Raw genomic sequence first — 17,432 nt, 5'->3', positions numbered from 1 at the left:
ACTCCTACATATATTTGGAACAAGATTCAACAATAGTTTTCATTGTAATCATGTCATGCATGTGTTTATAGAGTAAAATGTAGATGGTCTTTGTTTTGCTGGAAGTGTCAAACTCTGGAGATAGGCACCAGCTCCCCTGTGACCCACTATGGAATAAGCGGTAGAAAATGACTTACTGACTGATTCCGATATCAAAAATAACTATCCCAATAAGTAAAAATAAAGTGTTTAATTTAACCCAACAAGGACCAAACCCAGATTTTGCTATATATGACCTGTGTCAGGGAAGTAGTAACACAGGTATGCTCAGTAGAAGGAAACAAGCGCACCACAACTAAGCCTGTGACCTCGCAGTTGCACACTGTCATTCTATTGGCATACGACTTTAATCTGAGAGAGAGCAAAACGTATCTCCGAGCAGGGAAGAAACTTGAGAGCGCAGTTTTGATCTGAGCAGAGAGCAAGTTTGCACGCATGGAGGATAAAAGAAGCAAGAAGCATTAGATCAGAGGCCAGAAAGAAAGATTTGAGAGAGAACAGAGTATATTTGAAAGAAAGCAGAAGTTTTGAGTGCAGGCATTACTAAGTTTGAGTACAAGAAGAATGAGATCCTGCACTCAAATTGAAAATATGTGCTCTTGAGTTTTGGCAGTAAATGTCCTCCCTACATGACAATGTTTGGAACTAGACCAGCAACTCAAATTGTGCATGGCTCAAAAAACAACAAAATATGTCATTGGCGTGGTTTAAAATCTTGATTTGAATTCACGTGAGATGCTGTGGTGTGACCTTAATCAAGTTGCTCATCCTCAAAGATTTCTGTACTTATTTTGAAAAGTCGTACCGGATATGGAATCCCTCGCTACGGGTAACTAACTAACTTGACTCGCTGTAGTCAGTCAGTTGAGTCGCGGTGCCGCTGCTGGGCATATTAGCAGTGAAAAGATTTGTAAACTGGAGCCTGCCTAACAAACCGCTTTTTTTAGGGTTAAACCCCAAGAGTAAAGAACTGCAAAACCTACTCAAGGTAAGGTTTACACAAAGAGTTTAGAGTTTTAACTGTTTTGCTAACTTTTTGTTGTGGGGCTGTGGCTCTTTCGCTAACATAAAAGCTAACTAGGTGCTAACTTAAACTTTCTTCCAGATCAGAGGAGGTTGGTTTACTAAAAAAAAAAAAAAAAACGTCTAAAAACAGCATTATCAGTTTCAAAACGTAGCAAATATTCTGGGAATAAGTGAACTTGACAAAAAGGTAGACTTTTAAACTTGAAGTCGATCACTATTGACTCCCTGTGTTGCAGCGCATGTTGTATTTAGGAACATTAAACGTTCATTAAGCTAAGCTAGAACATCTATGGTGTTGTTTGTTAAATGCAGTGTCAGTGAGATGGTGGATAACAGCTGGGTCATTTCCATCAGCTGCATTCGGGTTTCGGAAGAGATTCTCAGTGTTTCTTTGCTTCTAGTGATAAAGGGCGGGGCTGGTTTCGCAAGTGAAGATGTCATGTCGTTCAGGGCTCACAACATTGCAGAATCGGTCCATTTTCTCAAGATAAAGATCCACAGTTTTCTCTCTTCGGGGCTAAAACATGGCCTCTGCTTAGCTCAGTCAGTTTTACGCAGTGGCAATTGGATGCCAAGTTTTAGCCTTTGCAATTGTACATGGGTGCCCCAAGTAGTAGTTTCCACGTGTTGCTGTTTTTATCCATGTGTCACTCTAAGGTTGTCCATCCACCCATCATCTATTGTCTTTACCCGCTTATCCTTGCATCATATGAGCATTCTTTTTTCGCATGCTCACAAATGCAATAAAGACAGTAATCGGTAATGCAGTGTTGGTTTAATAATAACAATGGGAGTCTCAAATCAAAGGGAGTTCAGTGTTAATATCCAGCCATAGTACATGGCCATGTGTTCTTACAGTGATTACATTGTGCGAAGCATGAGTACTCAATTTTCATTGACTCGACCTGAGAAAAGGTAATAGTTTGGTAGCGCTGTCCCCTAAGACCGAGACGCCCTGGGCGGAGAGCCACATTCCACATTTTAATAACTGTCTCTAGGCTCAACAATGCACACGCAAAAACTTTAAATTTCTCTAAAACGGAGTATTTCTAAACAGGCAAATTTGTCTTTCTTGCAAATAAATGAAAAGTGTAGCCATTTTCAGCCAGCTGATTGACTGTGTGTAGCAAGAAGTGGGGTAGAGGAAGAGGTGAATTACTCTATGCTTTTAAGAGACGACATGGTGAGGTATGGTGGAAGATCTGTAATGATGTGGGCCAGTTTCTCCTCAAATACCCTGGGAAGCTCGTTAGAATGCATAGCATCTATATATCTTTCAAATACCTGAAGATATTAAAAATCCCAGTATAAAAAAGTATAGTTGTATACTTTAAAGCAAACTCTAAGGCTTATATGAAGTTACTTGATACCTCGGCATGCTTGGTCACAATAAACAGGGAACCGTAGCTAGTCAGAGGATAATGGTCAACACCTAATGGGCCCTTATGAGTCAGTGGAAGTTTTCAGTCACCATTCAGCTTCAACATTCAGAAAGAGTTTTAAATTACTGCGGTTTTGTGTTTCTTGTAGGAACGTTATTAAGGTAAAGCAGTAGTGAAAATGTCAGAGTTCCTCTTTTTCTTAGAGGCCATTTGAACTTATTCCTCTGTCACAGAATCAAGCTAATCTTAGTATAGGATTTCCAATTTAGTTTGAAGGCAGAACTGCTTCATTTGGATGCATCTTTTATTAGTGGGTTTACTGGAACACCCATGAAGCAGTTCAAAGGTTTCTGTTCCTAAGCATCTCTATTTGTGAGGACGAAAGCGTCGGTTTATAATGTAAATAGTTTTATTTCACACATTAAAGAAGTTCAAATGGTTTTAACAGATGGTTTGTGTTTGTATCACTTTCCTGAAATGTTTTCAGCTTTTGGATCTAGAATCGAGGGGTTTCTCTCGAGGGGAAAAAATGACAGCTTTTCCTGTCTGTGATGTAAGGGTCTCCCCTTGCCTTTCATATGACACCGTTTCCCTCTATTATGTTCGTGTTCATGTTGCTGGCTTGGTCAGTGGAAAGTGCCTGAAGATGTGGAACAAACGCTATTGTTTTTCACCCATCATGAAGCATGCAGTAGGTGTGCTCAGACATCAGAGGTCTGCTATTTTCAGGTTGATCTGCTGTTGATAGACTAGTGGTTTAGTTGCAAAAAATATGTTACTTCTTTGAATTCAATTCAGTTTTATTTATGTAGCGCCAATTCACAACGCATGTCGTCTCAAGGCACTTCACTTTGCTGGGCTTTTTTTAAGTTCTGGGTAAGTCCATTTATAATTATAAACCCAAGCACATCCCTGTGAAATCAATAGTCATGTGCAGCTGTTGAGCTCACACAACGAAGGAGGTCAGAGGTGACTGACTGAGAGTGAACACGTTTATGTGCATATGAGATTAAAAAAAAGAGTATTTTTTTTGTTGAATTGGTCTGTTGAGCTTAAGAAATCTCCTGCTGTAAAGTTGTAATAAAAAAGGGATAAATCAGCTCAGCTGCCCTCCCCTCCTGTGAGATATTGCCACTTTTTTATGCAACATAGGAAACGTAGCTGACTAAAAAAATATATCCTGTTCCTGCCCGGTCATGTCAGTGGTTTTGCTTAATCGCCTATATGGAGATGTAAGTCTTGGGCTTTGTTTTTCTCTGTTTTTGTAGTTATATAATTGCACTTCATATTAATGTTGATTAGCTTTTGCACTGAGGTTAAGCTTCTCACATTGGCTGCAGTCTTACCCTTAAATCTTTATTTTTTTAATCTGTTCTTATATACGTACATAAAATGTAACAAAAGAAAACTTTTGATGTTTTAGGCAAAACATAAAACTTGTTGGTTCTTTCTTTCAGTAACAATTGCTTAGATATGGAAAAACGTGATATCTGTCAGGAAAGTAAATATGAATCAGGAAACCATGTTTTCTCTCCACAGCTTTTATTTTGTGCTGCAATTTTCTAACCCTGACACTTATGTCCTCACTTTTTGTATCGTTCCAAACACAAACGTTTGATGTATCTTGTTGGCATTTTATGTGACAGACCAACACAAAGTAGCACATGATGGTGAACTGGAAGGAAAGTGTTACAGTCTTTCAAAATGTTAAGTGTGTAGTTGTTCAAAGCTAATGGAGGTTTATTGAAAAATCTTTGCAGGTGCAATGGTTTAGATTTTGGTTTACTAAAAAAATGTCAAAACAGTGTGTCATTTTTCAGCTTTTTTACAATTATGCACTATTTTGTGTTGGTATATCAGAAGATCCTATATAAAATAGACAGGGTTGGATATTAAATTACAATTTCACCATAGAAATCTGTAAGAACACACACCTCCATTTTAAAAGGCTGAAGATTGGATCTGCAGACTTCTTATTTTTGCCATTGCAGTAATCACACATTTTAATCCTGTGATTTAAACATAAACAGCCCTAGGACAGGCATGCTCTGGCCTGTCAACTGTCACATCAGTTCAGTCCCGATATCCTGTTATTTCCTGCTTTTCGTGCTCCATTTGTTGCATTTTTTGCCACGGGAATCTCCAGAACACTTGAGAAGAGTCCGCAGCTGCTTGTGTGAAGACTGTAATGTTCAGCCATCTTTAAATTTTGCAAGCAGCTGCTGCAGTGAAGTTGCTGGTCTCACTTGCAACTTGTTTGTTGCTGAGGTGTGAATCTGCATAGTGTCAGCGTTCTCCGTAAGCTTTGACGTTTGTGTGAAAGCACAGGATGATTGTCACTGTCAATCTTTGTAAAATGAGTTATTATGATGTAAATATTGCTTTGAGGTAAAATATTACTTTGGAAGAAATCATTTTAAATGCAATCAACTTGTACGGTTTTACACTCCATAATTGTATCCCTTAGTATCAATCAGTTGCTGTAAAATAAAACTAGAATAACTGAATGGGGTCTTTTTAAAGTTTGCATGGTTGGATAACACGCAAAGGTTCAGTTTAGGCCTGTGAGCTCTGAGGAATGCATTTGTTCACGTCTATCTTAAGGCTGTTGTCAGCAGTCAAATTCCAGTGTGCTTAGTACTACATTTCCCTATCGACATTTAGTGGATATCATTGTTGTGCTTGATTATGTAATCTCCAAATCCTGTAATCTAAAAAACAGCTGAGTTCATGCAGCCATGGTGAAATCCTGCCTTCGTTTTTATCAGTTTAAATGACAAAGACTTTGGCGTCTGATTGTTGTAACGTATATTACAGTCATTAACATTATATTCTAGTGGCCATGTGTTGTTTTTCATCTTGTCCTTAAACGAGGCAGTGAATGGTGTTGAATTTTCCAGCATGCTCGTGCAGAGTGGTGGACGGGGGGACTTTAGACCGCCGCTCAGTCAACAGCATTGTTAACAGTTATGTGTCAGACTGGGTTCAATTGTTTAAAACTGTCCCACCGTGTCACACAGAGCCAAGGGTGTGCAGGCGCTTGTTTCCATTCACTGTTGATTACATTAGGAAGTGAACGAGGTTCCAAAAAATTATCATATTTGGGATCTATTTTGGGGCTTGCTGCGCTCTTTTTATTGTTGATTTAAACATAGACAAGTCTTAGTTTCATTACATTAGTAAAACTGTAAATGACACTTTAAAGTTGTTGTTTTTTTTTTTTGCCATCTAATGGGCACAAAAAATATTGGCTGCATGTATATTTGTCTTGGAAGAGAATGTTATTTCTGTTTACTTATATTTCCTTGTGGAGAGGTTGTCAGGGGAACTTTCTGCTCTGGAATATTTGATGGGGGGAAGCAGATATTTAAAGATCTTGGTCTCCTTCAAATGCCCCATCTAGTACAGCAAATGAATGTTTATATATATATATATATATATATATATATATATATATATATATATATATATATATATATACAGTGCCTTGTGAAAGTATTCTGCCCCCTTGAACTTTTCAACCTTTTTCCACATTTCAGGCTTCAAACATAAAGATATAAAATTCTAATTTTTTTGTGAAGAATCAACAACAAGTGGGACACAATTGTGAAGTGGAATGAAATTAATTGGATGTGTCAAACTTGTTTAACAAATAAAAAACGGAAAGTGGGGCGTGCAATATTATTCGGCCCCTTTACTTTCAGTGCAGCAAACTCACTCCAGAAGTTCAGTGAGGATCTCTGAATGATCCAATGTTGTCCCAAATGACTGATGATGATAAATAGAATCCACCTGTGTGTCATCAAGTCTCCGTATAAATGCACCTGCTCTGTGATAGTCTCAGGGTTCTGTTCAAAGCGCAGAGAGCATCATGAAGACCAAGGAACACACCAGGCGAGTCCGAGATACTGTTGTGGAGAAGTTTAAAGCCGGATTTGGATACAAAAAGATTTCCCAAGCTTTAAACATCCCAAGGAGCACGGTGCAAGCAATCATATTGAAATGGAAGGAGTATCAGACCACTGCAAATCTACCAAGACCCCGGCTGTCCCTCTAAACTTTCATCTCGAACAAGGAGAAGACTGATCAGAGATGCAGCCAAGAGGCCCATGATCACTCTGGATGAACTGCAGAGATCTACAGCTGAGGTGGGAGAGTCTGTCCATAGGACAACAATCAGTCGTACTCTGCACAAATCTGGCCTTTATGGAAGAGTGGCAAGAAGAAAGCCACTTCTAAAAGATATCCATAAAAAGTCTCGTTTAAAGTTTGCCACAAGCCACCTGGGAGACACACTAAATATGTGGAAGAAGGTGCTCTGGTCAGATGAAACCAAAATCGAAGTGTTTGGCCACAATGCAAAACGATATGTTTGGCATAAAAGCAACACAGCTCACCACCCTGAACACACCATCCCCACTGTCAAACATGGTGGTGGCAGCATCATGGTTTGGGCCTGCTTTTCGTCAGGAGGGACAGGGAAGATTGATGGGGCCAAATACAGGACCATTCTGGAAGAAAACCTGTTTGAGTCTGCAAGAGACCTGAGACTGGGATTAAGATTTATCTTCCAACAAGACAATGATCCAAAACATAAAGCCAAATCTACAATGGAATGGTTCACAAATAAACGTATCCAGGTGTTGGAATGGCCAAGTCAAAGTCCAGACCTGAATCCAATCGAGAATCTGTGGAAAGAGCTGAAGACTGCTGTTCACAAACGCTCTCCATCCAACCTCACTGAGCTCGAGTTGTTTTGCAAGGAAGAATGGGCAAGAATTTCAGTCTCTCGATGTGCAAAACTGATAGAGACAAACCCCAAGAGACTTGCAGCTGTAATTGCAGCAAAGGGTGGCGCTACAAAGTATTAACACAAGGCGGCCGAATAATATTGCACGCCCCACTTTTCAGTTTTTTATTTGTTAAACAAGTTTGACACATCCAATAAATTTCATTCCACTTCACGATTGTGTCCCACTTGTTGATTCTTCACAAACTATTAGAATTTTATATCTTTATGTTTGAAGCCTGAAATGTGGCAAGAGGTTGACAAGTTCAAGGGGGCCAAATACTTTCGCAAGGCACTGTACAGGTCCTTCTCAAAATATTAGCGTATTGTGATAAAGTTCATTATTTTCCATAATGTCATGATGAAAATTTAACATTCATATATTTTAGATTCATTGCACACTAACTGAAATATTTCAGGTCTTTTATTGTCTTAATACGGATGATTTTGGCATACAGCTCATGAAAACACAAAATTCCTATCTCACAAAATTAGCATATCATTAAAAGGGTCTCTAAACAAGCTATGAACCTAATCATCTGAATCAACGAGTTAACTCTAAACACCTGCAAAAGATTCCTGAGGCCTTTAAAACTCCCAGCCTGGTTCATCACTCAAAACCCCAATCATGGGTAAGACTGCCGACCTGACTGCTGTCCAGAAGGCCACTATTGACACCCTCAAGCAAGAGGGTAAGACACAGAAAGAAATTTCTGAACGAATAGGCTGTTCCCAGAGTGCTGTATCAAGGCACCTCAGTGGGAAGTCTGTGGGAAGGAAAAAGTGTGGCAGAAAACGCTGCACAACGAGAAGAGGTGACCAGACCCTGAGGAAGATTGTGGAGAAGGGCCGATTCCAGACCTTGGGGGACCTGCGGAAGCAGTGGACTGAGTCTGGAGTAGAAACATCCAGAGCCACCGTGCACAGGTGTGTGCAGGAAATGAGCTACAGGTGCCGCATTCCCCAGACCTGGGCTACAGAGAAGCAGCACTGGACTGTTGCTCAGTGGTCCAAAGTACTTTTTTCGGATGAAAGCAAATTCTGCATGTCATTCGGAAATCAAGGTGCCAGAGTCTGGAGGAAGACTAGGGAGAAGGAAATGCCAAAATGCCAGAAGTCCAGTGTCAAGTACCCACAGTCAGTGATGGTCTGGGGTGCCGTGTCAGCTGCTGGTGTTGGTCCACTGTGTTTTATCAAGGGCAGGGTCAATGCAGCTAGCTATCAGGAGATTTTGGAGCACTTCATGCTTCCATCTGCTGAAAAGCTTTATGGAGATGAAGATTTCATTTTTCAGCACGACCTGGCACCTGCTCACAGTGCCAAAACCACTGGTAAATGGTTTACTGACCATGGTATCACTGTGCTCAATTGGCCTGCCAACTCTCCTGACCTGAACCCCATAGAGAATCTGTGGGATATTTTGAAGAGAACGTTGAGAGATTCAAGACCCAACACTCTGGATGAGCTAAAGGCCGCTATCGAAGAATCCTGGGCCTCCATAAGACCTCAGCAGTGCCACAGGCTGATTGCCTCCATGCCACGCCGCATTGAAGCAGTCATTTCTGCAAAAGGATTCCCGACCAAGTATTGAGTGCATAACTGTACATGATTATTTGAATGTTGACGTTTTTTGTATTAAAAACACTTTTCTTTTATTGGTCAGATTAAATATGCTAATTTTGTGAGATAGGAATTTTGGGTTTTCATGAGCTGTATGCCAAAATCATCTGTATTAAGACAATAAAAGACCTGAAATATTTCAGTTAGTGTGCAATGAATCTAAAATATATGAATGTTAAATTTTCATCATGACATTATGGAAAATAATGAACTTTATCACAATATGCTACTATTTTGAGAAGGACCTGTGTGTATATATATCTATATATATATATATATATATATATACACACACACACACAGGGGTCGGACAATGAAACTGAAACACCTGTCATTTTAGTGTGGGACCAGCCTGGTAGCCAGTCTTCATTGATTGCACATTGCACCAGTAAGAGCAGAGTGTGAAGGTTCAATTAGCAGGGTAAGAGCACAGTTTAGCACAAAATATTGAAATGCACACAACATTATGGGTGACATACCAGAGTTCAAAAGAGGACAAATTGTTGGTGCACGTCTTGCTGGCGCATCTGTGACCAAGACAGCAAGTCTTTGTGATGTATCAAGAGCCACGGTATCCAGGGTAATGTCAGCATACCACCAAGAAGGACGAACCACATCCAACAGGATTAACTGTGGACGCAAGAGGAAGCTGTCTGAAAGGGATGTTCGGGTGCTAACCTGGATTGTATCCAAAAAACATAAAACCACGGCTGTCCAAATCACGGCAGAATTAAATGTGCACCTCAACTCTCCTGTTTCCACCAGAACTGTCCGTCAGGAGCTCCACAGGGTCAATATACACGGCCGGGCTGCTATAGCCAAACCTTTGGTCACTCATGCCAATGCCAAACGTCGGTTTCAATGGTGCAAGGAGCGCAAATCTTGGGCTGTGGACAATGTGAAACATGTATTGTTCTCTGATGAGTCCACCTTTACTGTTTTCCCCACATCCGGGAGAGTTACGGTGTGGAGAAGACCCAAAGAAGCGTACCACCCAGACTGTTGCATGCCCAGAGTGAAGCATGGGGGTGGATCAGTGATGGTTTGAGCTGCCATATCATGGCATTCCCTTGGCCCAATACTTGTGCTAGATGGGCGCGTCACTGCCAAGGACTACCGAACCATTCTTGAGGACCATGTGCATCCAATGGTTCAAACATTGTATCCTGAAGGCGGTGCCGTGTATCAGGATGACAATGCATCAATACACACAGCAAGACTGGTGAAAGATTGGTTTGATGAACATGAAAGTGAAGTTGAACATCTCCCATGGCCTGCACAGTCACCAGATCTAAATATTATTGAGCCACTTTGGGGTGTTTTGGAGGAGCGAGTCGGGAAACGTTTTCCTCCACCAGCATCACGTAGTGACCTGGCCACTATCCTGCAAGAAGAATGGCTTAAAATCCCTCTGACCACTGTGCAGGACTTGTATATGTCATTCCCAAGACGAATTGACGCAAAAAGAGGCCCTACACCATACTAATAAATTATTGTGGTCTAAAACCAGATGTTTCAGTTTCATTGTCCAACCCCTGTGTATGTATGTATGTATGTATGTATATATATATATATATATTTTGGAACAGGGATGCATGTAGAAGCTGCAGGGCAGTGGCTCATGAGGATTAGAGCTGGAGTGGCCTGCTGTTGGTTGTCCACAGTCCTGGGTCCTCTCTCCTATGCTCTTTTTTCTTCTGCCAACCTCCCACAGGTTTTCTTTAGGATTTATGTCTGAGGATTGTGATTGCCATTGAAGAATGTTGTGGTTTTTTGTTTTTTTTTGCACTTTCTGAGCAATTTCCGTGTTGATTTGGGTGTATCTTTTGGATCACCGCTCCGATAAAAAATCCTGGGGCAACCCATTTTCCGTTTTCTGGCATAGGCAGCTTGATCTTTATTCAAAATCTGTTTTTTCTTAGACAACGTAACACCGTGCACTCTAGCAGCATTCCCATGGCCTTTTGAAGGAAGACAGGCCCACAGCATCAATGATCCTCTGTTGTACCTCTGCAGTGGAAATGAAGTGCTTTTCCATATTTACAATGTGTGTCTTTTCACACCAGACACTTCTGCAGTTGCTGTTACACTCAACAGAAGTTCTGTCTTCAGTCGTCTGAAAACATTAAATGAATTTGGTTGACCTTATGATAATTTTACACTAAGAAAGAAAGAATCTCTTAAAATGATCTGTTAACTGTGTTTGGCATGTAGATGTTGTCTACAACGTCTGATGGAGACCCCAGATGCCACTCTTTGTCAACAGCAGTGAACTTTGGAGGTTTTTATAATTGTTTTTACCTCCTTGTCGCTTCGCTTGGTAGTCTGATCAACATGAGGTCTTGTCCTCCTTTTTTTTGTCTAAGTTTTAGTTGTTACAAATTTTATAATTTACTACTTTGAATGTAGATATGTGGAAATTTAGGCAGTTAACTATTTTCTATTAGCTATTTTATGACTTGAGAGACCTCTGGCTCACTTAAATGGCACGTTCTCTTTCCTCTAATGCAGAGCAGCCAGGAGAAATTGGGCTGGAATAAATTGTATTTTCTAAATTAGTTTCTGCGATATTATAATACTGCATGTCTTACCAGGGGTGTCAATGACTGGAATTTAATTTTCTTACCTGTGAGGCCAAGAAATGCAGCCAGTCTGATGCCTTGTTGCTTTAAGCGTTTCCTTTGCATTTTTATGCTGCACTGATACAGTCGGCGGTTATTAAAGCCATCGTTCATGGGGACCTTGAGTACATTTTAATGGCAGGTATTCTCCTGAAATGGTGACAGATAACATCTGCTGTGTGTTCACAAAGGTAAACCTTCCCGTTTGACCAACCTTACTGTGGACTCACACAGCATTAAAAGGATGATTGTTGTTGTGGTCGGTGCTAACCACAAAGCTACCCACTGTCCAAGAACGGCCCTGGAGGCCACGGACCACTGGCCACTCATCTTCTTGCTGGCCCAGTCCACTGAAAGAGACCCTGTGTGATCTTGGCTGCAGAGGGGATCTAGTTTGACTGGAATTTGAATTAGAGATGGGAGGTTTTGTTTAGAAACATAATATTGAGACCCATTTAAAACTAAAAACGATTTTATTTTGTTTTAGCCTTTTGTGTGTAAACGATGCAAAATGTGACATTATATATATTGTTTTCCAGAAATCCTGGAGTTAATTTACTAGAATATATTGGAAGTAGTCCGAGAATATATCAAGACAGAACATTTGGATCTGAGGAACAGCTAACATTTACTTCCAACTAAAGTACGTTAAAAACGTTAAGATAAAGTGGTTTTAGTGAGATTTTTAAGATTACATTTTTGATCCATTGTGATAATAATAAACTTTGGTTAATGTTTGCAAATTTCTAAAAATTACTAGGATTGTTAGTTTGGCTATTTGACCTATTTTCATTCCCACTTTTTTTCATGAATAAATATAAATATAGCTGAAAATATGATATTTATTTTTTATTATTTTCGGGTCTGACTGTGTAGTCAGGTGTATTGCTAAGAATACTGCACATTTTATAATACTTTTATCACAACAAATGATTTTTAATCAATTTCACTGCAGTATTTTGGGATATTTATGCCTTATCTAGAAAGTATGAAAATCAGAATTTAAAGATCTGTAGAAACCCTGTATACAACACCACTGTTGCAGTATTAAAGTTAGTTTATGACGTTTCGAAAATCTGTTCAATGCATAAAGTATTAATGAACAGACTGTCATACAGATGATTTGATATCTCGGCTTTCATAGATCCTCTACATCTTCTCGTCCTTTTATGATCTAATATCAATAGCTATCCCTCTACTGCTACTTGTAAATACCTGTTTTATTTTTTATAGGAACGGCAACAAACGATTCCATCAAGCGTGTGCGTCCTGATGCAAATATCTAGTTGCAGTCTGTTGAAGCTAGGCGTATCCACTCTGTAAATATAATCACAGGAGACTAAGGGTGAAAGGTGTAAAGAGGGCGGGGAGGCGACTGATTAACCAAGTGGAGAGGATGAAGCAAAATGAGGGGATGAATGAGAAGGAGACAGCGTTGTGGTGGGAGGCTGTGGAGTTCCTAATGATGGACGGATGGGGCGAGGACTAACAGAGGGACGAGTGTTTTACTCGTTCCAGGGAAACGGAAGCTGCTTGCTGTGTGTCCGTGACAGTCGCTTTTTGTTTATCTCTGCCAGAGCAGAGACTTTGTGTGTTGCCAGAGACCTCTGTGGCTTCAGTTTGTTATATTTACGAGTTAAAAAAAAAAACCACCTGCTGCCTAGATTATCAAACCAGATCACAAACACTCTTTGTATCTACTTTCTGAGGAATTTTACTCCAACAGGCTGCCTGTTTGAGCTTTATCTTTGTCTACTGCTGGCTGTCTTTGTAAAAGTAAAAATTAGACTTGGGTTAAAATGGAGTCAGGACCTTGAAAGGTGTTTTATTAGTTCTGTCATTTTGATTTGTGCCAAGCATTAATCCAACCAGTAAAAATTAAAGTCTTTATATTCCTTCATACGGTCATAAATCTATAAAGAATTTCATTGAAGTTGATTAAAGTCCAGCTTGTATCAAAAGTTTATTATAAAGTTGTTTTTGGCTGAAGCTGTAATCATTCTGATTACATGCCTTTCTGTTTAAAAAACGCAGCTTTAGTTCAATTCAATACATTTTAATTTATATAGCGCCAATTCACAACACACGTCGTCTCAAGGTACTTCACAAAGGGTTGAATGGTGCGGGGTTGTTGGGGAGGTTAGAATAAATTACTGAGTGTTAGAGTTTGGCCATTTTAGAATGGGCTATGTGTAGGTGTACTAAGTAAAATAATAAACTGATAAAGTTTGTCCATCTAGAGCCCACTGGTGGCCATTGTTATACTAAAAACCATAAGGATTGGGGGTACCTCTCTCTGTCAGACTGATTATAACCATTGGAAAAGAGAAGGGGTCACACAGGTAGCAGAAATGGAGGTTGTGTTAATTCAGCACGACCAGCAACCATAACTGAGCCGGTTTACTCATTGATTGTTGAAAGGTAACTTATTGTGGATTGTTTTGATACGTTTTGATAAGAGAAGCAGAACAGGCCTGGTGTGCTTGTGCATTACACTCAATTTTACAGTACAGCATTAAATACTTGAGGAAAAATAGTTAAATTGTAAAGTTATATTTTTGCTGTATTTGATGTATTTCAGTTGGGTGTTTTTTTTTGTTTTTTTTTCAGGACTTGTGCACTGACTGTAATCTTAGGCAGCAGCGATGTCGGGCGCCTACGATGACTCCATGATTGATGTCTCCAGTGATAGCTTCTGGGAGGTGAGACATTTACAAGCTTTGCCTCAAATACAAAGTCTCCTTTCTGTCATTTTGAAATCTTGTTTCTGCTGCCTTTACACACGATTACAGCTCCGTTTCAAGATAAACAGAAGAAAAAAAGCTACAGCGTTTTTTTTTTGCCGTCCCTTTTGTTTGTTGTGGGAATGATTTATCTTCTTTCAGAAAGAACTAACTATAGAAAAGAAGTGTCGTCCTTCCCAGCCAGAGCCAATGTTTTCTTAGCTCCTGATTTATTATACATAATAAATCCTTCATCTTTCCCTTGTGCATGTTTTTATCCTCAGGTTGGCAACTACAAACGCACAGTAAAGCGGGTAGATGATGGCAACCGGGTGTGTAATGACCTCATGAGCTGTATCCATGAACGTGCTCGTATTGAAAAGGCCTACGCTCTGCAGCTCACAGAATGGGGAAAGCGCTGGCGGCAACTTATAGAGAAGGGTAAGAATGTAGGACAACGCTTGCTTGATGCTATGGAAATTGTCTTATTGCCACTCCAGCATAGAGTACATTTCAAAAGTATTCATACTCTTTGACGTTTTTGCATGTTGTCACTTTACAATCACAAGCTATGTCATTGTAATGAGGTTTTATGTGATAGACCAATACAAAGTGTTGCATATTATGAAGGTGAATGAAAATGATACATAGTTTTTGGCCTAAAGGTACGTGAATGCTTTTGCAAGGCAGTGTGGGCTACCAAAGCTAACTCTTAAAGGTACATAATTTTGTCTTTAGGCCCCCAGTATGGCACGTTGGAGAGAGCATGGACCGCCCTGTGCACCGAGGCAGAGAAGGTCAGCGAGCTCCACATGGAGGTGAAAGCGGGATTAATGAGCGAAGACTATGAGAAGCTGAAGAACTGGCAGAAGGACGCATATCACAAACAGATGATCGGTGGCTACAAAGAAACAAAGGAGACTGAAGACGGTTTCCGCAAGGCTCAGAAACCGTGGGCCAAGAAACTGAAAGAGGTGTGAGTTTCCACTTATCGTGAATTTATTGTAACTTATCAACAAGTTGCTTATCAACAAAGTGCTTTCAACTTTATGTCTAAAAACGACATGCTAAGTAATTTTTTCACTGACTTTTTTTACCCTTTAGTTCTCATGATTGCATTTTACTGACTCACCTTTGTTTTTTTACTCACCATGACGACAATCTTATTAAGCAAAAGCAAACTAACTCTTGAGTACTCTTAAATGAGATCATCAGACATGAGCCTTATAGAGCCAACATGCTGTCCTGTGTGTGTTTGAGTCAACCCAAAAAACCACAGAGGAGTCTGCAACTTTAAGCACCTTGCCCTTGCTTCCTGTAGTGTGGTGGGTCAGCGGTATCCTGGTTTGTCACTTCCCACAAGCAGTTTAGTGGTTATACTGATTAAATGATCAATGTACAAATAAGAAATTAAGCTAACCAATGGACACACACTCTGTTTGTGGTACTCAAGTAGAACAATTTTCTGTTTTTGAACATCTGACATTTAAATAGCTTGTTGGAGAGAAACAGCTGCTCTGGCCTAGGGCCAAGCCACACATTACATTCTGCTGTACATTCCTGAAATTCAGCCAGTTTACTTCCCCACTTCCTAGCTTTTAACAAGTCACATCAGAGTAATAAATTCCTCTTGTCATACATGAATCATTGTTGTCTTCTTTGTTCCCATATAGCGCTGCTCATATGAACTGGTGGCTGTGTTTAACTTTTCATCCTTATTCAATTTTAGTTGTACCTGGAAGATACTGGTTGTGATTTTATAAATGAGAAATGATCACATGAACTATTCTTTAAAAGTGGTCATATCCACAGGGTTTTCACATATTCTGGAAAGGATCAAAAGATTACCCATCGTCTCTATTCATCAGTCGTATATTTCTCCATATATTCATTTATCCATCCCTGCTTTATCTATCCATCAGTCATGCATTGCCCGTTCATCCATCTATTGCTTTGTCCATCTACTATCCAGTTGTCCATCTGTCCATTATCCTTTTCGTATCATCTTCTTTTGCCCATTGTCCACCCATTCTTCTGTTTATTTGTCCATCTGTTGTTTATCGATCTATCAATCCATTGATGCATCTATACAACAATCTGTCCATCTTTCTGGTTTTCCTTCATCTTCTTCAGTCTGACTCCTGTTGAAATATCTGTAATCAATTTGAAAAGTGAGGCTTAAAGGGCTGAAAAGTCAGGAAGGGGGAGTCTGGAAAGTATGTAATTTTGAAAAGAAGAATGTGTTTATTAGTACCCTTTTATTAAGTCCTCAAACACACAAACGTTCCAAAACGCTATCCAAAAAATAGGTTCATTGAAAATAGCAAATTATTTGACAAACTTCTCTTAGGAAAGAAAATCTGTAATTTTCCATGTAAATGTAGAATTTTACTGTCAGCCTGTTTGCAGCTATACACAACCCTTCCACTTACCTGTTTGCATTGGCACTGGTGTTTTTCCTTGTATTTTACTTTGCCTATTCTGAATCCTGCAGGTAGAGACAATGAAGAAATTGTACCACTCAGCCTGCAAAGAAGAAAAGCTGGCAGCCAGCAGGGAAACCAGCAGCAAACTGGAGAGCAACAACAATCCAGATACCCAGAAGAAACTCCAGGAAAAAGTGGACAAATGTCAGCAGGAGGTTCAGAAGGTAGGACCTGCTATGTATAGATGATCCTATTTATGGGGGGTTCTAAATAATAAGGTGAGGTTTCTATTTTTCATCCTGGCATTCTTTACAGACCAAAGAACGCTATGAGAAATCCCTGGAAGAGCTCAAAAAATTGAACCCTCAGTATATGGAAAACATGGAGCAGGTGTTTGATCAATCGCAGCAATTTGAAGACAAACGGATTTGCTTCTTTAAAGAGCTGCTTCTGGAGGTTAAGAAGCACTTGGACCTCTCTACCAACTCCAGGTCAGACAGGAAGCCGTTTATGAACGTGAGATAAATCAAAATGAGATTAAAATTGAATAATAACTCTGTAATTTATTTTCTCTTCTGTCAACATAGATTCCAGACAATTTACCAGACACTTGAGGACACCATCTCTGGTACTGATGCTGAGGACGACCTGAAATGGTTCCGATCCAATCACGGGCCTGGCATGCCAATGAACTGGCCACAGTTTGAGGTACTTGATCACAAATGATTCATACAAATGAAAGTGTTTGAAAAGAGGACTGTTAATAGGATCTTATGAGCTATTCAGTAGTTAAAAATACATTTAAA

General features: G+C 39.8%; 1 protein-coding gene across 4 annotated transcripts in view; it reads left to right on the top strand.

Annotated features, from left to right (window-relative positions):
• Window positions 1-809: 809 nt before the first annotated feature.
• pacsin2 (protein kinase C and casein kinase substrate in neurons 2) overlaps window positions 810-17,432 on the top strand; it is a 29,119-nt gene continuing 12,496 nt past the window's right edge. Inside the window, exons 1-7 of one of the 4 annotated variants that reach the window (XM_047390130.1) lie at window positions 810-1,027; window positions 14,088-14,179; window positions 14,485-14,641; window positions 14,939-15,174; window positions 16,695-16,850; window positions 16,942-17,117; window positions 17,214-17,334. In XM_047390130.1, the coding sequence (XP_047246086.1) occupies window positions 14,123-14,179; window positions 14,485-14,641; window positions 14,939-15,174; window positions 16,695-16,850; window positions 16,942-17,117; window positions 17,214-17,334 (903 nt within the window). In that variant the 5' untranslated portion in view covers window positions 810-1,027; window positions 14,088-14,122. The remainder of the gene's footprint in view (window positions 1,028-14,087; window positions 14,180-14,484; window positions 14,642-14,938; window positions 15,175-16,694; window positions 16,851-16,941; window positions 17,118-17,213; window positions 17,335-17,432) is intronic. The other 3 variants (XM_047390129.1, XM_047390132.1, XM_047390131.1) reach the window with 3 other exon arrangements.

Source organism: Girardinichthys multiradiatus, chromosome 17 (assembly GCF_021462225.1).
Source record: "Girardinichthys multiradiatus isolate DD_20200921_A chromosome 17, DD_fGirMul_XY1, whole genome shotgun sequence".
Taxonomy (NCBI): domain Eukaryota; kingdom Metazoa; phylum Chordata; class Actinopteri; order Cyprinodontiformes; family Goodeidae; genus Girardinichthys; species Girardinichthys multiradiatus.
Note: the sequence above shows the minus strand (reverse complement) of the source record. Positions and strands in the feature narration are given on the sequence as shown.